Genomic DNA, 23,863 nt, shown 5'->3' with positions numbered 1-23,863 from the left:
CAGAATTCCAAGATAATCCTTACTTCCTAACCTAATATTATAAATGTGCAAGTGTGTTTGTTTGTTTGTCCTTCCTTCACACCCTAACCAAGTAACTATTCTTGGCCTTGAGTTACAACTTCCAAAGATGAATGGTCAGACATCGGTCCCCGAGCACGATCACCCGCTCGGAGGAATATCTTACTATTGTTACGGTCGAGCGAAACACCTTAATTTGCTAAACGCTATATAATATAGCAAATAAACAAATATAAAGTCAATATGCTCCTGTGTCGGAGCGAAACGGGCGTAGAAAGTACATTGCGGAAGATCTGTTTGGTGAGGTGTGCAAATCACATCGTACAGATTCTCCATTATTCTGCCTTGTATATCTCTACGTGATAAAATAAGAAGACAGAAGTTAATGTTTATTAGGTTACAATAGGGCTGACATGCAGCTGGTCTGTAAAAGCCCTTAAAAAAAAGAATAAAAAAAAAAAAAAAAAAGAAGACCGAACTGATGGACGTTGGGGTACCAATGCGCTGGAATACTGACCCATAATCTCAGGTTTTTGAGGTGGTCGACCCTCAATGAGTTGGACAGACGACACCAAAGGAGTCGCTGGAAGCCACCAGAAACAAGGGACCGTCACCCGGTGCCCATCCATCACCCGGAGCCCACTAATCACACTACGGTGTACCATCACCTTCCAGTACCATGTTACGCATCATGACCTAATTATATGAGTAATAGACTTAATATATTTTTGTTCGGGAATTTATCAAATTAAAATTAAAACTAGTACAAAATGGCTTGCTATGCACGGTTAAATTTAATCGTTTAGCTATCATAGCTTAGACACATAAATAACTCTGTTTTAAGTGTGAGTTAAACTCATTTTCAATGAATTTATCTTAAGTACATCTTTTAGGGTTTAAAACCTAAATATAAAATATATAAAGCGGAATTCTTACTATTTCATCACATGCGCATCGGTTGGTTACGATCAGTTCTGAAACAGACACTAAAATTTGATAAATATGAAATTATATAGAGCGAGTTGACTCAATTACGGACGTAAATGAACGGATTTCGGGTGTCCAAAACGGGAGACAACTGGAGAGAGTTCACCGACGGGAGACCGTGGACTTTGAAACTCTGAATCGGTTGATGCTTGTGGATATTTTGGTTTGGGATGAGATAGCAGACGAATGCCATTAGAATATCAACCATAACCACCTTTTTTTTTTAATTACGGCAGAGGGATACGATACGATTTATCAATATTTCCCTATCCCTACTAATATTATAAATGTCAATATAAGTTTGTTTGTTACGATTTCACGCAAAAACTACTTAACCGATCCTCATGAAACTTTGTACACATATTCTTGGAAGTGTTAGAAGTAATAAAGGATACTTTTTATCCCGACATTAAGCTCGGTTTCTTTGGGAGACGGGATGAAAGTGTTTGACGATTTTACTCCATAACTCCGACAAGTTATAACCGATTTAAATAATTATTTTTGTACTATAGAGGTTATAATATGTGTTTAATTTTGCCAAAACTTTGTGTAGATCTGATGAATGTGGTTGGAGATAGAGGACAGAAATCCCTAAGCGCATAACAGCAAACCCCTCATGTAAGTCTGAGCGATACTGAATACTTTAATTTTTTTGAGAACTACAACTAAATTGAATGCCACATCAAAAAACAAAATCAAACGCAGACGAAGTCGCGGGCAAGAGCTAGTATTGTTATATATGCTGGGTTCGTTTACCTATTTTCGACTTAACGAATGCAGCAAACTTGATGAAATTCAGCACTGGAGTGTGGAGCTGGACAGAATAGGATACTTTTTATTAATCTTAGGATACTTTTTAGTAATGTTCCCGGAGGATTTAAAAATAGAGCCTTTGTTGCGTTTATGCACGGATTACAGCTAAACAGATTTTGGTGTTTTTTTAACGAGATAGTTTGCTTACATCCTTGACGGATAATTCCGGCAAAAGTTAAAGCGGACGCAGTCGTGGGCTAAAGCTAAGTAGTAGATAGATATTATTGGGTTGGTTTTTATATCGTGCGCCACGAATTTCAATAAAATGAGATGTGCATTCGATAGAGGACAGTCATTTTTTTCTAACACAACAAACTGATTTCTTTTTCTGAGCAAATGCGTAGTTTTTGTGAGAATCGAAAATGAAAATTATTGTTAATGAAATTCAATAATATCGTTAACACTTTGCGAAACTGAATTTTTATTGTTTTGAGGTGTTGTATCGATAGAAAGGTAGTGATTTTCATAAAAATCTGCTTTTCTTTTTCTGCGGAAATTCGTAGTTTTTGTGAAAACTCAGGGCGAACGATTTCAAAATTTTACCATATTATTTATTAGTAAAGTTTTGGGCCACATTTATACGTATCAAAATGACTGTAAAGTTAAATTTACCAATGTTTTAAAGTAGTACCTACTTGCCTTCCTATAATAATCCAACTGAGTGAGCTTAAATCAATTTAATAGGATAGATATCTCCTTAATTCAATAAGATGGAATCAAATTGAAATAGCTGACTCGACGTAGCAAGATTTGGGTTATACTTAGCGCAAGTGTGGTTACGACTGACTTTAAGGAGTATGAACTGAATGAAGCTTAGAATTCAGATAAAGGACATAAAATAGTTACCTAAAGTCCTTTGACTATATATACTCACTTTGACGGCCGATTGGCGCAGTAAGCAGCGACCCTGCTTTCTGAGCGAAGGCCGTGGGTTCGATTCCCACAACTGGACAGTGTTTGTGTGATCGACATGAATGTTTTTCAGTGTCTGGGTGTTTATTTATATATTATAAGTATTTACGTATATTATTCATATAATTATACATCAGTCAGCTTAGTACCCATAACACAAGCTACGCTTACTTTGGGGCTAGATGACGATGTGTGTGTTGTCGTAGTATATTTATTTATTTATTTTTTACTTATAATAAAACTGTAACTGGAAGATTTCTGTACATTTAATATATTTTGAAGATTTTGTCCAGGGATTTGTAATCGAGACTGAGTCCAAAACAGATTTTTATTTAATTTTTGTCTGTCAGTCCGGACAACACGTGAAAACTACTGAACGTATTTAAATACACTTTGGTATAGTGGTAGCTGATATTCCGAGAAAACATATAGGATACTTTTTATCCCGATTTTATCAATTTAACTTCATAAATCCGTTAAATTTGAAACGATTTTAATAACTATTTTTATTTGAAAGTGAAAACTATCAAGCATGTGTTGTCTTATTTTAATAAGGATCTGATAAATATTGTCGGAGATAAAGAACATGACTCTTCACAAATAACTGCTAGTCGAAATGCATATGGGACAAAGATCGAATGCATGCGTATCATCCTACTAATATTATAAATGCGAAAGTTTGTGTGGATGGATATATGGTTGGATGTATGTATGTATGTATCAACTAAAATAATGACTACTTACTAACTGAGTATACCACGTCCAACCAGACCAGATTATTTTGTAGGTATATTATAGAATAGAATAGAATAGATAAAACTTTATTGCAACAAAACACTGAAGGGAAAGACACACAGAGAACATTAATAGTACAGAGGAGAAACGGAACAGAGTCAAAGCTTCTGAGAAGCGAGCAAAATTTATACCTATTTTGTTAGGGTTGGCACAGGAGGATACCATTTAATAAACAATAGTTATTTGTTCAACAAGGTGACAAAGTTTATTTTTGTGTGATTGCCCAGTTTAAATCCCGAGCTAGTGAAGGATTCGAGCTGGGAAGAATAAGTAAATTAGTATCCTGAGTCACAAAACACAAAAAACTTAGCTATCGCGTGATAAATACAACATTTCACTTCAATAGCGAGAAAATACAAGATGTAAAAGAAATATGTATTGAAACATTAAGGTATTTTTACATTTAGGATATTTGAATATTTGGGATAGCTAAAAAATTATGTGTTTTTATTCTTTTGTTCATACACACTGTACAGTAAACCATGTATACAGTTTTATATTAAAACACACACACACACAGGCACAGGTATTATAAAATTACCTTTAAACACTATGTAAATTATTAAATTATTATGATATTACATATATTTTACATTAAAATATTAGATATTTTTTAAGCTTGTTAAAAAATTATAAACCTTACATTTATCTTAATACTCGTAATACTGAAGGTATTGAAATCGTGATCTCTCGTAGGCTACATCGAGTAGTTTCACTTCTGCCGTGTATGAATTGGCAAGGATTTTTTATTACCCTGGCACACCCCCTACCCCTCATCCCCTGGCCCCGACATTGCCTGCTTGCGGTCGCCGGCGCCTGGAAGAAGTTTTTTAATTTAAATTCGTGTCCGGGAAGTGCAAACAATGGCACAACATTGTAACTCTGCACTTGACGAGCGACTTCCAAACAAATGTTTGGCACCCTGTTTAATTATGTTGGTACCTGCATACCTATCGCGTCTGAAATAGTTAACTTGAAAATTTTAATTTTATTTTATTTATAACAATCTGTTGCCCGCGTTTTGTCCGCGCTTCTTTGAGTTATAAAATTGTTTGGGATGCATAGCAATAAAAAAATTATTATAATATTGACCAAAAAAACAAAATGTATTTCACCAACCTTATCACGTTTACGTCCTTATGATGAAAGATAACGGAGATATGGAGAAGAAGCAGAGCCCTTGCTGTGAGAGCTAACATGATAGCACGCAGATTCGCTCGAAGGTGACCTTGTTCAAAGAATTTTGCCAATGTTTTTACACGTGTCAGCTGTGGACAAGGTTTACCAAGCGAAGCTATAACGCGCTAAGGATACAATATAATTCAAAATTCAAAATTCATTTATTTCAAGTAGGCCTAATATAAGCACTTTTGAAACGTCAAGTCTGTCTGTTTGTAGTGATTCTACCACCGGTTCGGAAGGCAGATTCTACCGAGAAGAAGCCGGCAAGAAACTCAGCAGTTGCTCTTTTCCAACATCAACAATTTACATTTTGCATTTTAACATTCATTTTTCTATCTTGTGAGAGCTGAAAGCGGAGACGGATGCTTCCAAGCAACCTTGTCATTAAAAAATTCATCAATTGTATAGTAACCTCGCTGTAATAAATGTGTTTTAACAAATTCTTTAAACTTGTGCATTGGCAGGTCCAAAATCACCTTAGGAATCATATTATTATAAAAGCGTATACTCAATCCCACAAATGATCCCTGCACCTTACGCAGACGATAACAACGCTTTTCGCATCCTAATGAAACTGCCTCGTTTCTGTAGTGCTAAATAAATGTTCGCTGCAGCGCGGGTTCCCGATTTCTTTGCCATTCTCAGAACAAGGACGGCTTCCTTCTAGGAAAGGCTTAGACGCAGCACCAATACCATCACTTTAAATGAGGACTTTAAAAAACCGTTTGTCATGTATTGGGTGCGAGAACAATAATTATGTGTCATCAATAGTTTTCTCGGCGCCCGCCATGTAATGACTTTTATAGGCAACATTTTGCTACTTTGGGTTTTTTTTTTTATTGTTTATGTGTTTACTTAAGGATGTCCAATTTTATAAAAATTAATAATTTATTTGGTGCCTGTTTTACTTGGCGAAGAAATGCTAAAATCGGCCTATTAATTTCAGAACCTATTGAGTATAAATAAACAAATAAAAAAATCTTTCCTCTTTATAATATTAGTATACAAGTAGAATAAAAAGGTGGTCCCTTAAAAACCTTTCAAAAATTATTAGAAAACTTAAATATAATAATACTTATGGATGAAATGGGCAAAGTTATTTTCAAGTTATGGCGTGACCAAGGGAAATAGGGATTTATTTTTTTACACGCTTTATATTAGCTTCACTTGTATGTTTGTAAGTTTGTAACCGACTTCTTTGGACGCTATTTTGGCCCACTTTAAACGGTCAGATTTCGTTCAAAATTTGTAGACATATCGAGGACCGATGAAAATACACTAATTTGAGAAGATTATTCCAATTTTCAATATAAAAAATAAGATTTTTTAGTTTTTTCGAACTATAAATTACAATTACTACAGCGCAATCTAGACCTAAATTTAAAAAACCCTATGGCGTTACCAACTTTGGCGTTCGCGTACCTAACAGCGAAATCCAAGGTAAAATACTAATTCCACAGAAAACATTAAGCTACTAGATGGTAGAGGGCGTTAGCTGTTACTTTTTAATGGGCTGTTTTAAATAATAATTAGAACTTGCATTTTGAGAGACACTCTGATCGTGCACTCAGCTTAGCAGCACCCGCGTAGGGACTGTTATGGTAGTTACGTCTTAATATAGATTCCTGAGCGGGTAATGGGGCTCTTACCGTACACATTAATAATTTGGAAAATAATTACAGTTACTTAGAGTTATCACGGAATTGATAGTAGATTAGATCAAATAACAGTTTAAAATAAACCAAACTAAAAAGTAGAAAATAAATAATAGTTGAATAAAACTAAAAAACACGCTTTTTATAGAAAACCGAAATAAAAAATAGAAAAAAAATAAAAAAAAATATTTTATTCAAAACAAAGCGTGCGGTGCTTTTTTAGATATTATCAAAATGATAATCACACTACTCATATCTGTCAATAAAATATTTATAACTATTGACACCATGCACCCCACACTTTTTTACAAAAATTTTTTTTTTTGTTTCTCACTATTATTAATTTATATTTATTGAAATTTTTAACACTATTCTTAATTTAAATTTATTAAAATTTATTTTCTATTTTTTAGTTTGGTTTTCTATAAAAAGCATGTGTTTTTAGTTTTTTTCAACTATTATTTATTTTATATATCTCGATTAATATATTTTTTTTAATTCATATAATTGTTACCCACTTTGTGTCTATAGGTAGGTGTAGTTTTTTTAATGCAATTATGTTTATAGTCTGGTTGATCGCGGCGAAAACCGCAAACAGCACAAGGTGTAGGAAAATCTAATTTCTATGAAGTTTGCTACGACAGACTATACCTAGATATGGCTCATAACTATATTTATCGCGCATCAACTTGAAATTCAGTTTTTCACAATTTGGGTGGAAAATATGGATTTATGGTAAAATGTATGCCTACAGTGTAAATCTTAGGTAGGAATTAGAATCTATCTTCATCCCGTGATCTCTCGTGAAAATAGTTTATTTTTAACATTTTTACTGTTCCAACGAAAAAGTAAGTTTGCTACCTTTCTAGGTGTAGTAGGACTACACCCGTATTAGAAGACTCCGGTCTTTCATAACGATATTACAAAAATATTAAGTAGTCGTTTTATAGTATTAAGGCCTACGTCAACGATAAAAATGCTTGGGTGTAAATTATTACTCTAACCAGGTTGCTTCTTTAATAGTTTTAAATGACAATGTGAAATGGTGGTAACAAAAAAAACAGACCTTCTTAGACCAGGGCACGTTTGGAACCCTCGTTTCTTATCTCCGTTGGTAGTTTTAAGGTTACGAATTGATTTATCGCCATTTACTCACTTGTATGTCATATTTTACATATAATGTACGCATCAGAAGTGCCATCTATATGCCTATTTGTTTAAAGAAATATTTGACTTTGATATCCGTTATATAAGAAATCGTAATCGCAAATACTAAGGGTATTTGCGAGGAAGAAACAAACATATAAATAACTATTGTTTTGCTTAGAAAAACAACATTTTATTTAAATTTGCATGAAATAAAATATATCCTATCCTCTTTCCTCACAGAATTACAGAGGAATTACAGAATTACATTAATGTTAGAATTGAAGACGACTAGTCTAGTTATGGTATGTTAATTAAATTAAAAAGAAACAAACCAGATTTGGAGCTCTCTAAAATGTTTTTCCATAATGCGGGTAAATTATGTGTGGGTACGAGACACGAGTTGTGGTCTTTGCTTGATATTTGGCCTAGCCGAGGTCTAGTAGATTACTAAATTCCAATATTATTTAAGCAATATCACTGAAATACCCATTTCTAAACCATCTGACCCCAGTACTCAACAAGCTACTTGTAGTTCCTATTAACATCACAAAGCTATAAATTTTTTGGTAGGTGCAACATTCTTCTCTGAGCAGCGAACGGAAAAATTATCCATCCGCTGGCTCAGGGGGATGATATACTAGTGACAGACAAATAACAGAAAGAATTTCTGTTTTAGCCTTATGCAAAGAAAAAGATTTCATAATTGCAGATCGCGGCTTTAATTTTCAAGACCTATTTGCACATAAGGATATTATGATTAAATACACAATTCACAAAGGATTAAGGGCCGCGCTAAAAGAATATTTTTAATCTGTGTAATGAAAGGAGGAACTTCTCAGTGTCAGTTTAAACTGTCAATGCCAGCTGTCACTTCCATTTGACATGGTGACCTCATGTGTGAGTTGATACTTGTCAGCACATAGCTTTAGGTACAAATCTCGGTCAAGAGTTAATAACCCAAGTTTGCAAAATACGCTCGGTAAAAAAATCAATTTACGAAGCCTAAGCGAAACGACAAAAGGAACGCAGAAGCCTGTAGTGATCCTAAAAGTTCCACAAACGCTGTTTATAATCATGTTACCTTAAAATAGGTTAGTAGCCAAACTGAGTTTGTAGATTCCAATTTGTTATGACTTTGACCCCAATTCGTAGAACATTACTGATTTTCCAAGTTAACATGTCTTCATTATCAAATAGTTTATTGATACCAGTTGAAGTCCGCGGTATGAAGTGCCTAGATCGCAAGAAATTCTCACGTATTGTTATTCTGCCGATTCTAAAAATACCGGATGAAAAACTGTCGAAAATAACTCAAATATGTAAATCTTACTTCCTTAAACTATCAAATTTTATGCCAGTGCAAATTTTACAAGAGAAAAATAGTGAAAATTTTAATAAATGCATTTATTTGAATCCTGACAAAGTTTCTAAATGGCTGGACATATCAGAAGCTGACCGCACACTCCTCAAGCAGCTTAACATTGCCGATGATAATTTTGATAAAAAGGAGGTCCAGTTAAACTATGACAATTTCAAACATGATGAGATTTTCAAAGCAATTTTACCCGAGAATGAAGAGGTAGTAAGTGGGTTTTCTCAAATTGGTCACATAATACATCTCAATTTACGAGATCACCTATTAGAATATCGTTCACTTATTGGAGAAGTTCTAGTTGACAAAATAAAAACCTGTCGCACAGCAGTTAATAAGAGTAGCTTTATTGATAACACTTATAGGAACTTCAGTATGGAAGTAATTGCTGGCGAAGAAGACTTCTTAGTAACCGTAAAAGAGAACAGATGTATTTTCCAATTTGACTTTTCAAAAGTATATTGGAACCCGAGGCTATGTAAAGAACATGAAAGAATTTTGGAGTTTCTGAAACCTGGGGATATTTTATTTGATGTGTTTTGCGGGGTTGGTCCATTTGCTGTTCCTGCAGCAAAAAAGAAATGCAGAGTTTTTGCCAATGATTTAAATCCAGACTCATTTAAATGGCTTAACCATAATGCTAAACAAAATAAAGTCAATATGAGCCTTTTTAAATCGTTTAACATAGATGGTACAGATTTTATATGCAATACATTCAGAAACTTCATAATTGATTATTGTAATGGTACTGAAAAGCTTGAAAATGGTTCAAAAATATGTGTTACCATGAATTTACCAGGAATGGCAGTTGAATTTTTGAAACATTTCGTTGGCTTAATTGAAGATGAAAAACTTAAAGATAAATTTGATGGTAGAATTGTGGTATATGTTTATTGCTTTGCCCTTGGAGATGATCCTTATTCAATTGCCAAGAAAATGGTTTGTGATAATATTGGAGCCGACGTAACTTCATCCATTACAGATGTGTTTGATGTCAGGAATGTTGCACCGAAGAAAGAAATTATGCGAGTGACTTTTAATTTGACTAAGGAAATCCTTTTTTCAAGTAGTAAAAAAGAACTAAGTGGTGAACCACCTAATAAAAAACATTGTAAAAATATAATTTTTGATAATTAGTGATTATACACTAAATAACTGTATAGAATAACTATTGTTTGTATATTTTTTCTAAGATTATAAATCATAGATTCTATTGAATAAATAGATGGAATGTTACTGTTTATTTCTTTTTCTTTCTAATTTATATTCAAGACAATAGATCCACAATTCATTTGTAAAAACAAAATCTATCTTCTTATTATAAATCTACATTTTAATTTATATCTATAGTGACTACTTTGTCTGTTGATCCAATCCAAACCAATCTGTCATACTAAGAAAAAAAAAAGTTTTTATTTAACCTACTGGTGGACCTTGTTGAATAAAGAATTTCTCAAAAAACTACAAATCATTTATAATCAGTTCAATAGTTTAGTTAACAGTATTATTTACGGCCAGTAATAAACTAAGAAAAAAAATAGATTATTAATGTTTGCAAACATGCAAGAAAAGGATACTAACTATACTTTTCTCTCACTAAATAATGTCAATTTTTATTTACATTTATCCTCTTTTAATTATTGTTAAATTTGTTTACATTTATCCTATTTTAATTATTGACCTTTTCTTAGTATTTGTTATGAGTTAAGTTTTTTTTAAATTCATCTAATTATTTCTCATTTGCAGCTATTTAATTAAGCAGTTTATCCAAAAAATTTGTGTTTTTTAAAATCTACCAATATTACAAAAATCTGTGTCTTTAACAGTCTAGCAATATTACAGATATCTGTGTTTTTAACAATAACTGGTCATTGATTAAAAGAAAATTTTATTAAGATGGCGCCCACCTAAATGAAATTGGGAGGTCCCAGGTTTGATCACCGGTAGAGGACATTTGGGAATTTAAAATTTCAGACTTTTCCCTGGTTTGGTCTGGCGGAAGGCTTTAGCTGTGCCTAGTAAATGGTGTAGGATGTCGCGTATAAAGCTTTAAGGGATATGGGTGTAATATAACTGCCATACCCCTAACAGGTTAGCCCACTACTATCTTGACTTACCACCAGGTGAGATTGAAGTTGGAGGCTAACTTGTAGAGAACTAAGAAAAATAAAGATATTTACAGTAATTATGACATTGAAAAACTATGTGAACAAATAAAGATATCAGCTGTATATTCAATACCACAAAATTTAAATTTTGAACCTGTTTTTATTCTTTTGTCCATACATTTATTCAAATAATATTCACATTTATTGTTATTTGATATTTCAGTAGAGTGATGCGTTACCAAGCGGAAAGACATGGATTTTGAAGATATTGACACAGTTGTGAACGAGTCTGAAGAGGTATTATAATTTAAGAATAAATTTGTGAAAAAATTGACATCAGACATAGTCACTACCATTATATATGTGTATTTTGTTAGTTTATTTATTGGTTAATTAAAGTACTTATCAGGGGAACCAAAATCGTTAATTCAAATAATTCTTCATTCATATTATAAAAAATCTTTATTTTAAATTTACCTGTTTTAGTTTTTAAACAACGTACATATACGTATTCCAACAGTGACGTGTAGGTACCTTAACCAAATACTTGTATTTGGTCAAGTGGTCGCAAAATAGTCACTTTCTGTTTTTTTATCAGTAGATGGGATGAGATTTGTTTTAGACATTTCCATTATCATTATCAACCCATAACGTAACGAGTCTACTCTCAGTATAAGCAGGGTTTAAGCCGGAGTCCTCCACGCTGACCAATTGCGGTTTGGTACTAGAGTACACACGCCTTTGAGAACATTATAGCGAACTCTTGGACAAGCCGGTTTTCTTGCGATGTTTTCCTTCACTCTTACAGCACAGGTGATAGGTATTAATTTGCTGAAAAGACTTTTTATTTGACTAGCTTGTGCTCGAAGTCCTAGGCAGTCCCAAATTATATGGAAAACCTGGGTATTTTGTTTTTATGTTTATAGACGAGCGCTTGACTGCAATCAAACCTGATGGTAAGCGATGATGCAGCCTAAGGTGGAGCGCGCTTGCCTAGAAGATGCCTATTCACTCTTGATTTAAAGGTACTCATATTGTAAGAACTGGGGAAAATGGAAGCTGGAAGAACATTCCAGATCCTAGCGGTGCGGATCAGAAACGAAGATGCGAAGCGCTTTGTACGCGACCGCGGTATATCTCTTTATAGTGCTTGTCATGGCAGGCATAATCTATTTACGGAAGCCCGTCAAGTCTTCGACTTCCATCGGTCTTCATTTATTTCAAGTACGCCTAGTTTATAAGCACTTTTGAAACGTCAAGTCAGTCTGTAGGACTAAACCACCGGTTCGGAAGGCAGATCAGAATTTTTCAATCTTGTGAGAGATGAGAGCGGAGCACAGTGCTTTCAAGCAGCCTTGTCGTTAAGAAATTCATCGTTGTATTAATAGTAATAAAGACCTTAAAAAAAATTTTTTCTTCCAGATCATCCGAGAATGCTTCAAAGAGTTCCAAATAGACGAAGTGTTTCTATCATTCAACGGTGGAAAGGACTGCACCGTTCTATTAGACCTCCTAATAAATGTCCTAGACAACATTAAAAAGTCTAATGGCACAAGGAAAAATTTAAAAATTGTTTATATACGAACAAAAGGGCCTTTTAGTGAAATTGAAAGTTTTGCTCAAACAGTTGAGGATCATTATGATGTTAAATTAATTGTTATGGAAGGGGAGATGAAGACAACTTTGCATAGGATATTGGAGTCAGATAGTAAATTAAAGGCATGCTTCATGGGAACTAGGAGATCTGATCCGTATAGTGAAGATTTGAAGTTTATGCAAGTGAGCTCTTACTATCTATCGTATCTTAACACGACGTGTATAAGTCGTCCTTATTACACCTTATTTGTCCTTATTACCCGGTCAAGCTAAGTTTGCACCGCGCGTGGATTACGTAACACTGACGCTTACGTACGGTATGCAAAAAAAAGATCTTTATGATCTCTTAAAAGAATTGTTGTTGTTATTGAAATATTAATTAAGCGAATCATTCTTAAAAAGTATTGGCTAATTGACTAATATTATGTCGATCATATATCAGCGAGGTGCAAACTAAGCGCGACCGAGTTATGCATATTATCTTTTGGCCTTGGCCATTAGGGCATTGGCACACCGATAACGAAATGATTATCTTAGCAGTGGTAGTAGAATTTTATTTATTTTTACATCTTGTTACCCCTAGCTCTTATTACTATAACTGTTTTCCTTGTGTTTTTCCTATTGTGTTGTGTTAAAGTTTTTCTATTCTATTCTATTCTTGATAGTACGGCAGGGCCAATTACACTAACTAGATGGAACTACGTAATTTCAGCTTAAAGACATTTATTTTCTCAAAAACGAACACAATAGTTAACTTACATCGAGAATACAATAATATTTTAAAATTAGTAGATACAAAAATTTATAGATAGCTAACAGATGAATGAAAGATGAGATTAAACATTGTAAAAGACAAAAACAAAATTTCTTTATTCATATAGGCCTATCACAGGCACTTATGAAGTGTTCATACATATATGTGTTCATACATATATGTTTACATAATTGTAAGGGGATTGTGATAACTTTTTTCGCCGACTTAAACCTAAAGCTACGAGGGTTCCAAACGCGCCCTGGTCTAAGAAGAGCCCACAACAAACTTAGCCGGGTAATTTTTTTTTGTTGTCACCATCCCACAGTAAATTTAAATTAACCTATGAAGCTAGAGAAATTCACACCCAAGCTTTTATATCGTTTATGTAATCCTTAACATTATAATAGGATTTTTCTGTACTTTGAACTTATTGAGATGTCAATATTGCGTACTCTGCGAATATTGAAATAAAGGTCATTGAATATTCTCAAATTCACTGAACAAAGACGTCCCCCCGTCATGGAATAGATCCCATTGAATTCTGTTCAAGAGCTCGTTGAATTAATGTGACAGAGCTCGTCCGGGGAAGTACAACGGTCATGCTTATTTCTGCCACCAAGCTGCATTATTGTGTTTGTTTTGAAGGGCGTGGTTGCCGGGGTTATTTCAATCACATGCCTAAGGTTGATGAACAATTTATACTACATTTTCCTTGCATGCCATGCGAATTGTTGCTCTGTTCACAGAAGATCATTTTACACTTAACGCCATCTGCCTGATCCGTACATTTAAAACGAATTAGAGGAAAACTTTTTTTGGTCCTTCGAGCCGGATAGTACATTGTTATAAGATTTATTATTGTCGTCGATCTATATTACAGAAAACAGATCCAAACTGGCCTCAAATAGTCAGAGTGTCGCCGCTACTAAACTGGAGCTACCATCAGATTTGGAGTTATATACTAAAGCGGAAAGTGCCTTATTGCAGCCTTTATGACAGAGGGTAAGCCTAAAATAATGTGTTAGATTTTTTTTGTTTCCAAAAAAGTTTTTTTTTCTTTTTTATATCTCAAAGCAGTGTGTAGAGATAATTGTCTTTTAGATCAGTTACGAGTTTGATGTCGGGGCTACGCCACGCGACAGTATTTCTCGAAGCGTTTTCTCGTTAAGATTGTGTTTAACTGCTAATCTTTTTGTCTGGTGGGGAGTTTCGGGTTTAAACTCTGTATGGGAAGTGACCCTGCTTTTTGAGTCCATGGCCGTGGGTTCGATTCCCACAACTCGAACAAGTTTCTGTGATAAACATGAATGTTTTTCAGTGCCTGGGTGTTTATCGGTATAAGTATTGTTGTATATTTATCAGTCACCTTAGTACCTATAACACAAGCTACACTTACTTTAGGGCTAGATGGCGATGTGTATATTGTCGTAGTATATTTATCTATTTATTTAATCGTTATTATAAATAATAGCATATGTTACTCTCCATCTTTTGTGGTTAAAGAGGTTTATTTTTCTCAAAAGAAATTACAATTTCACTCAATGAGAATATTTACAACTTATTTTATGTTATAAATATTCTCATTGAGGTAATATTAAAACTACAAACAACGGCACGTACAAAACAACCAGAAATTAAATAAAAAAACTTGAGGGTAAAATTATAAATAAATACTTCATACTGTCATACATAGCCATGACCACACTCAGATTTTGTCAATTACAAAAGTTTTAAGTTTTTTCTTAAAAATATTGAAATTTTGTTATATTTTAATGTCGTTAGGTAATTTATTATACATTAATGCTCCTTCATAGCTTATGTTTTCTTACTGAATTTGTAGCAGTAAAGGCGTAAAGGAAGTACAAACAAACATACAAAAAAATTAACACAATTCCGCATCTATAATATTAGTAAGGACTAGTAAGGGTTTTAACAAATATTTTTTGATATAATTTGCTTTTATTTCCCTTTCAGGTACACATCAATAGGTAGTATACATAACACGTCTCCAAACCCCGCTTTAGCTTACAAAGACAAACACGGAAGTATCTCATACCACCCCGCTTGGAAGCTAAGCGATCCTTCACTAGAACGCGCGGGACGGGGGTCAAAGACCTCTCTCAACGGACGTAACCAAAACGGACATACGGACTCAAGTACTTTAGAAAACAATGTGTGCAGTGAGAAGAAATCTGATATTGTATAAATTTATTATATATATTTAATGTTACGTTAATTGTTCACTTTCGATTTGTTGCGTGTTATGCAATTCAAATTAAATTTTTGGCGCAGCGGTAAGCGCTGTGGTTTTAAGCTGGAGGTTCCGGGTTCGATTCCCGGCAGGATCTGTTTGGGAATTTGTAATTTCTGAATTTTCTCTGTTCTGGTCCGGCGGGAGGCTTCGGACTTGGCTAGATTGATTTATTTAAGTCAGATTCAATGTGTACTAGCATTATAAGCCACATAACGGATAATTAGTCTTTTTTTAAACAATTTTCCAGATTATTTTTGCATTGGCAGGTATACATTTATATTTATGGGCTCGAACTTATTAAAAATAATCATTTTTTTTTTATACACTGTTATAAAATGTGTAGTATGGTTAAGATGGCCGGTCACTTAACTCTATAAAAATGCTTTCAGAAAACGATGTACTTATTTCTTTTTAATTTTAAAAATTCCAATTTTACCTGGCAGACCGACTTGCTCAGCTATAGAAAGCGAAAAAAAGTTAACTTCTGTTTGATGTTTTGCTTTGCGAAATTGAACCTTAAACGTGATGTAGTTCTATTACAATTAAGGTGCACTTTAGATGACTACGATATACATTCAGTATAATGTATAGCAATAGAGTGTTTTTTAATTATAGTATGGCATCGTATGTAACCCTGTACAGAACCATCTTGTGATGTATCAGAAACATTTGATATTAGCGTAGATTAATGGGGTATGCTACCATCCATTGAAATTTGGCCCTGGTAACAATTATTAAAAAAATATAGGTGTGATAGTGTGCTATTTATATGTGGAAATGAATACAGAAACTGTAACAGTACTTTTCATCTGCATCATTGAAAACAAATACAGGACATGAAGTCGATTCGATATTTGACATTGACAGCCGGCCATAACTGTCACTTGTCACAATATAAACAAACAAAAAAGACATCCTGTAAAATTATTTTCATTTATCGCTATCACTTTTTTTTTTTGCACTTATAAAGCAATTTTTATGGATGGTTAATTATTTTTCGGACCAAAAATGGGCGCCCTATCCCATACGGCGCTAATCCCCTATACGGTATATCGCACAAGATGATATTTAATTCATCATAGATAATTAAATTTCAAAATATTTTATAAATTCATATATTACAGGGCTTGAAACTACTTAATTAGTTATTATTATATACGTAAGTAAGAAAGCTTACACCCTTACCTCACTATTAGAACTATTTATTGTTTCGTTTATTTTAAAATTTCTAGAACATGAACATATTTTTTCTCCACTACTTTGTTATTTAATTAATGTGTACTCTATTATTTTTAACTCATCTTATTATGTAAAGAAACTTTATATAATTTTTTATTAGAAGGTATGTTTTTCTTTGGAAAATGTTTGTTAATTTTTTTTCTTATAGGGAAAAGGCAAAGATATATCACCGTACAGCCACGTTTGTTCGATAATAATAAGATTAGTTTAGGTTTTTAATTTTAAAATATACTTTACACTAACAGATTAAAATAAATTTGTTTACATAATAAGACCAGATTGAAAAAATAGACTTTTGTATTTTTTGTTATTTGTGTGACGTTGGTATGAAAGTTTTTTTTATAATTAAATATTTAATAAACTATGATGTGATATTCGAAAATAGTTAAAACGCCAGAAATACTTAAATTACGTGAAAATCTTTGGGTGAAACAACAGCTAACATCGCCCAAATAAAATCTGAAACCACGTTACTGACCCAAGACTTTCTATCTCTATCTCACTCTTCCTTATCTACGAGACTTGAATCTGAAACAATTTGAGTTTATTATACAATAAACGAAAATAAACTCAAGTAAGTTTCACGTGCATATATGTTTACAGAACCACTTTTTGTATTTAGCTCAAATTAATTTTCTCATCACAGTTTTTCTTATAATATGTGTAATGAAATTTAAATATATTATGTATTCAAAAAACTTTTATTAGTTTGAACTGCTTTCCCCATCGTGATATTTTTGTTTATTTATAACACCTTAGTAATATCAGGAGGTATTTACCGATATCTCTGCGATTGTGAAATATATTATTCATACACCAATTTAGTTTTATTTTTATATAACTAAATATTATACAACAGAAATTATATTTCAGAGGCTTTAGAAGTACATTATTTACTGTCTCTGAGACTCATCTGTGAAAACCGAAACGCTAATAGTGTTTGAGTAACCCATTGCCATAGTTTTTACTGAAATTAATCAGATTCAGCCCTAACATCATATGCTAAAGTAAAATCTAGGACTCCTGTCACTTTATTAGTTCCACGTAGCGTACAGTTTATAACTAAATTAGATATACGGCAATAAGTTTTATAATCGTCAGTTTTAGTATGACAACATGTGAAAGTTATTAATTTATGCCCGCCTACCCGCATTTGAGCAGCTTTGTGGGTTCAAGCTCTTAATTCCTCTCTACTATGAGAGGAGACATCTGCACAGTGATGGAGTCATATAGGTTGAAGATGATGATTATAAATTTTCTATGTCGAGCATTATGGACATCCGACGGTCCCCAGATGGCGCTCTTTTTATTCCATATAAATCGTAGTTTACTTTCACGCGTTAGAATAAGTAAACGTAGACAGAAAATCTCACACCAGAAACTGGGAAATACAATTTAGCAGAATAGAAAGAAAACTTAAAAAAATAACCATTTATTTACTCAAGTTTTTGGTTCAGCGCTATTGGGTTTCACATGTTTTCTTATGAACTCTTGGAATGCGGCGACATCTTCTGGCTTATCATCTAGAAGATAAATATTACTGTTATTAGTTCAACTTAAGTTGACGTGTCTTAAAGTAATGCCCCAAAGGACATCAACAAAAATTTTTGCTGTATTTTATTACAACCGGTCCCTCTATTATTTCACCAAAGATAATAAATACCTAAGTTCTATTCAAGTACTAAAATCTGTTTTTTGTTTTTTTGTTACCAAATAATAATAATCATTTATTTGGGGCTTTACCCATAAACTTGACATTAACAAAAAAATAAAACAAATGTCCAAGGCTGTGGGTTCGATTCCCACAACAGAAAAATGTTTGTCTGATGAACATGAATGTTTTCAGGTATTTGCGTTTTAGGTAATTTATTTATTATTTCATATTATATCACTTAATATATTATATTTACCCCCCCCCCCCCCTCGTATGACGCACGAGTAGACTAAAGGAACAAAACGAAGTACGGGCAGCATCATCCTGTGTGCTACTTCTTCCGTCTGCACAGTGTGGTGATTATGGGCATACCCATTGTGAGAAGCCTTTTATTACATACCTATATCCTGCGGCTCTGCCTCGGTGCCCTCGTCGTCACTAGAGCTTTCGTTGGCGGGATGCTTTAGGTACATGTCGCTCAGCTCCCGACCGCCCGCCACTTCATCTATCAGCTTTTTTTTGTCTATCACCGTGTCGGGATCGCCTGTAACATTATTTATATAAACTAGCGGACCCCATTTGTGACTAGCGGACCCCATTAGCCACCGGGCTAATTTGTGAATCTAAACAATCCAGGGTGTCACCCAAATATACCAAAAAATTCATTCAAATCGGTTCGGCCGTCTAGTAGGAGTTCAGTGACATGCACACACACTTTAAAATGAGCTTGCACGTAAAAGTGCCAATAACCCAATATGATTTAATAAATAAAATAATAATAAATAAATATACTACGACAATACACACGTCGCCATCTAGCCCCCAAGTTCGCGTAGCTTGTGTTATGGGTACTAAGATGACTGATGAATAATCAGTTACTGTTATTATGAATAATATACATAAGTAAATAGCAATATACATATAAACACCCAGACACTGAACAACATTCATGCTCATCACACAAACATTTTCCAGTAGTGGGAATCGAACCCACGGCCTTGGACTCAGAAAGCAGGATCGCTGCAAACCGCGCCAATCGGCCGTCAATGAAGATGGTCGCCGCCAAAAAATGGCGGTTCACATATTTTTCCCAACTCACTCAATGGGTATCAAATGAAAGGGCTTGACTAGTCGAGTAATGTACACTATATTGAAAGTCAGGAGTTTTTTTTATTTTTAACTTATTGTTGATTTATTTCAAAAAGCGCTTAAATCTATTTCGATTAATAATATAGGACCACCTTTAAGTATTACCATACATTTAAAAGTAGAAATAAAAAGTGATATATAAATAAGTAAATATAAAAGAGAGCCATTATTAAAACATACAGGTTGAATTGAGAAACGTTTTTTAAGCAGTTAAAGAAATTCTTACTTTTGTCTCCTTTTTTTAACTCTTCCTCTTTCCTTTTCTGTTCTTCTAACTTTTCTGCGCGCATCCTTAACCAATCAGCTTTGTAGTCTCTATAATTGGATTTAAAAAAAATACATAAGACTTTAAACAATGCCCATAAGTAGTATTGCTCAAGTCCGAGTTGCACCACAAGTACATAGGTCAATAAATTCCTGTTTATCATTTTTTTTTGTAAATGGTTATAGCCCAGTGGGTAGGACTTCGACTTCACTTTCGGAGGGCCGAGTTCGAATCCCAGCACAAACCTTTAACTTCTCTAAGTTATGTGCGTTTTAAACAATTAAATATTATCTGTCAATAATAAATCTTTACTTATCTGGATAAAAATATATTAGTAATATAAATAACTCTTCATATTTTTTTATACCTACATAGTATTTTAATCTTTATCCAAATCTAGTATATAGATAACTAAATCAATGACTACAAAGCAAGCTTCATTGAAATAAATCTATTTTATTAAGGAGCAGCAATGTAAAAATTATAAAATGCCTACCCTTAAGTTTTTGATAACTCGTACTGGAGATTTTCTTGATTTTATATTATCTGTGTACCGTGTGCATACCCTCTACGCACGCCACTGTTTACCACTATACGTCACCAATCACAAAGTGTGATAAATAAAGAAGTGCAAATAATTTGCACAGTGCAAATAACTTTGACGGCCGATTGGCGCAGTGGGCAGCGACCCTGCTTTCTGAGTCCAAGGCCGTGGGTTCGATTCCCACAACTGGAAAATGTTTGCGATGAACATGAATGTTTTTCAGTGTCTGGACTGTCTGGGTGTTTATATGTATATTATAAGTATTTATGTATATTATTCATAAAAATATTCATCAGTTATCTTAGTACCTATAACACAAGCTATGCTTACTTTGGGACTAGATGGCGGTGTGTGTATTGTCGTATATTTATTTATTTATTATTATTATAAACTACTTACTTTTCATATTCTTCAGCTGCATCATCTACTAGTTTGAAAAATTCATCAATACCCTGAAACATAAAATTGATTAAATTTCGACTTGTAAAATAAATAAAAAAAAAAAAACATTTTTATGCCCTGTTGCAACAGGGCATAAAAGCTGAATAATTGAATTGAAGAAAATATCAAAATTGCCCTCTTTTCGATCCTGCTGTGTTAAAAAAATACTTTATTAGAAAATTTCGACACTGAAGTACATACAATAGATAATTTAAACATCATACCTCCCCAGTGTGTGCACTAACTCCACAGCTTCTTAAATCCGCGTAGAATGTATCGAGTGCCAGGGCCATCGACCTTGTCAGGTTACCGACGTAGGTACTGCCTTCCCCATCGCCATCCCCCTCCGCGTCTAAGGCCTCTTGGAAGGCCTCAAAGTCCCTCATCCATTCCACAGCATAACTGTTATCTACTACGTCTGTCTGGAATTAATAAAAGATTAATATTAATATAAAGTATTTTTAATATTATTACTTTATTGCACGCAAAACATGAACTTAACACAAAATTTGAAGGCGGCAATGCAAAGGCGGGTTTATTGCTGTAACCAAGGCCTTTTAATGAGAAAACTGTAGTAGGAACTTAATATAGATGAACAAAATGTACTTTATGGAAAAGCCAAGTGACCAATATTACTCTAAAGTTTGAAACTTGCAATTGCAAGTTTTCCATCTGCAAAAGAAGCGCTGCCAATGTATGTTAATCATTTATTCGGACACAAACGGAAAGACAATCGTGTAACATAGTTAAAGGTCCTGATGTAGGAAAAATCTGAAACTACATTTTGACAAAATGACGATAAGACACTTTTTTCATTAGCACTGCAGTATGGGATACTACGCAGACAGTGTCACTACTGTACCATAAAAACAGATGAAGTTGAAGTTAAGTGTTTTTGTAATTTTTTACTTTACCACTGGTTTGTAATGCAGTTACTACTGCATAAAAAGCAAGCAAGAAAATTATTAGTTTCTCTTTCATACACTACCTTGTTCATAACAACAATGAAGGGCAGGCGAGTCTTGTAGAGTATGGAGCAGGCATACAGCATATTGGACATGAATGTGACTGGTGATACGCTACGCACTGTGTCCATGACATAAACTACTATAGTTGGACATGATGCAGCCAGCGTTTCTGTCACTATTGTTCCAGATGCTGACCATGTGAAAACTTCTATTTGACCTGTTGAAATGGAATAAATATGCTTCTTTTAATTTAAAATATTTACAGGGTAATTGCTTATGAAGTTAACTTATGCATTCTTCAACAGTTTTTGTAATTCAGTTACACATGGTATATAGTGGTTATATTAAACTTCTTCTTAGGGTGCCGTCTCCTTACAAAGGTTGGCAATCATTAGGGCTATCTCTACTTTGGACACAGCTGCTCTAAATAATGATTTGGTGCTCTTTCCAAACCATTATCATAGATTTTTAAGCCATGATTCTTCTCCGGCCAGGCCTTCTTCTGCCTGCCACTTTACCATATGCTTCATATAGTTTTTCGGTAAGGTTTACCACCTTACCGAAAAACTGTTCCATGATATGTGTAGCCACAGCTTAAACCATTCAGACCAGAGCAAAAAATTATTTGTGGCCCAAAACATCCTGTTTATAGAAACACAGCACTAAACACTGTGCATGGGCTGTAATTATAGTTAATAGAATTATAAGGGGCACTTACCTGGTGTATCAATAATGCAATATTTATGTTTCTTTCCCGCCTTCTCAATGAGGTCAACAACTTGTCCAAACTTTGTTGAGAAAAGGTTTAATGCTGTTACTATTCCTCCATTTGGTCCAAGGCCATACTGTTTCATTACTTCTTTATAGTTTACTGTATCTCTTACATCTGGATAGTAAAACTTATAAAGTATACTAGGGTTATTACTATATAGGGTTGTGACTTGTGATTAAATTACTTGTGATTATTGACAGCCTATTGGCGCAGCGGGCAGCGACCCTGCTTTCTAAGTCCAAGGCCGTGGGTTTGATTCCCACTACTGGAAAATGTTCGGTGATGAGCATGAATGTTTTTCAGTGTCTGGGTGTTTATATGTATATTATAAGTATTTATGTATATTATACAAAAAAATATTCATCAGTCATCTTAGTACCCATAACACAAGCTACGCTTACTTTGGGGCTAGATGGCAATGTGTGTATTGTCGTAGTAAAAAAAAAAAAAAAAAATTAATGCTAAAGAATCCATAAGTTGAGAAATAATAATATAATATGAAATATATTTAAGAACAATTCAAAATAACATGCAAATTACTTATTGTTGTTCTATTTGGTTTGATTTCATTTTCAAATAAATGTGTTTGTTACATACAGTATTCATAATTATTTACTTGCACTGAGAAGTTAATTCTAACCAGAACTTAGAAAACCTCGAACAGGGTATGACCATTGAAGAAATCATACTTAGAAATCGATTTATAGACAATTATTCGTATAAACTTGGCGCTGCTTTCAAACCTTCGTAGAAAAAGAAAAAGAAAATTACGAGATTCAAATTATAATTACTTACCTATGTTTGCCGGGTAAGGAACTTCTCGACATGCTGGGTCAAGGTTTATTAGGTAAGGTTTCGAACCATTTGTGATTTTACCAGCCAAACGCCTTGTGAACGAAGTTTTTCCCGCGCCAGCCATGCCTGTTACATACAAATCCTACTGTTAAAATCAACTTGTTTACGTACTACATAAACAGCCAAAACAGAGTGAATTTCTATAGTAACCTAATATTATCAGGCACACAGGTTTTGGCGATTCCTCTTCCATTTTAAAGTCTGGTTGAATTTATTTTAGTTGTAGAGAGTCTTCTTTAGAAGAGTATTATTTTCAAATTAGAGACCGAAATAAAGTATTAGAAACCTGCAAAAACATGGGAAGAAGTCACTGATGAATGTTTGTTTTATTTTGACATTGACAAACACAGATATTATATACAGGTTAAAAAATGAGCTTTG

The 23,863-nt window shown here is 33.7% G+C and overlaps 3 protein-coding genes across 4 annotated transcripts; 2 read left to right on the top strand and 1 right to left on the bottom strand.

The window, feature by feature from the left end:
- The first annotated feature begins 8,390 nt into the window (after window positions 1–8,390).
- On the top strand, window positions 8,391–16,861 carry LOC120625694 (FAD synthase-like). 2 transcript variants are annotated; one of them, XM_039892829.1, is made up of 5 exons: window positions 8,391–8,408; window positions 11,215–11,288; window positions 12,414–12,770; window positions 14,222–14,343; window positions 15,316–16,861. In XM_039892829.1, exons 2-5 carry the CDS (start codon window positions 11,244–11,246, stop codon window positions 15,545–15,547), a joined length of 756 nt encoding a protein of 251 aa, XP_039748763.1. In that variant the 5' UTR covers window positions 8,391–8,408; window positions 11,215–11,243; the 3' UTR covers window positions 15,548–16,861. The 2 variants fall into 2 exon arrangements, with proteins under 2 accessions (XP_039748763.1, XP_039748762.1); XM_039892828.1 differs by having other exon boundaries at window positions 8,396–8,602.
- On the top strand, window positions 8,602–10,119 carry LOC120625693 (tRNA (guanine(37)-N1)-methyltransferase). Its single transcript, XM_039892827.1, has one exon. The coding sequence runs from the start codon at window positions 8,641–8,643 to the stop codon at window positions 10,018–10,020; it is 1,380 nt and encodes a 459-aa protein (XP_039748761.1). The 5' UTR covers window positions 8,602–8,640; the 3' UTR covers window positions 10,021–10,119.
- Window positions 16,862–18,250: 1,389 nt separating the features above from the next.
- Window positions 18,251–23,812, bottom strand: LOC120625713 (GPN-loop GTPase 1). Its single transcript, XM_039892872.1, has 9 exons — window positions 23,633–23,812; window positions 23,423–23,548; window positions 22,574–22,741; window positions 21,876–22,072; window positions 21,112–21,309; window positions 20,846–20,898; window positions 19,864–19,952; window positions 18,889–19,032; window positions 18,251–18,357 (listed from the first exon to the last, which is right to left on the bottom strand). Exons 1-9 carry the CDS (start codon window positions 23,673–23,675, stop codon window positions 18,275–18,277), a joined length of 1,101 nt encoding a protein of 366 aa, XP_039748806.1. The 5' UTR covers window positions 23,676–23,812; the 3' UTR covers window positions 18,251–18,274.
- Window positions 23,813–23,863: the final 51 nt, after the last annotated feature.

This window comes from Pararge aegeria, chromosome 8 (assembly GCF_905163445.1).
Source record: "Pararge aegeria chromosome 8, ilParAegt1.1, whole genome shotgun sequence".
Taxonomy (NCBI): domain Eukaryota; kingdom Metazoa; phylum Arthropoda; class Insecta; order Lepidoptera; family Nymphalidae; genus Pararge; species Pararge aegeria.
This window is presented reverse-complemented; position numbering and strand designations above follow the sequence as displayed.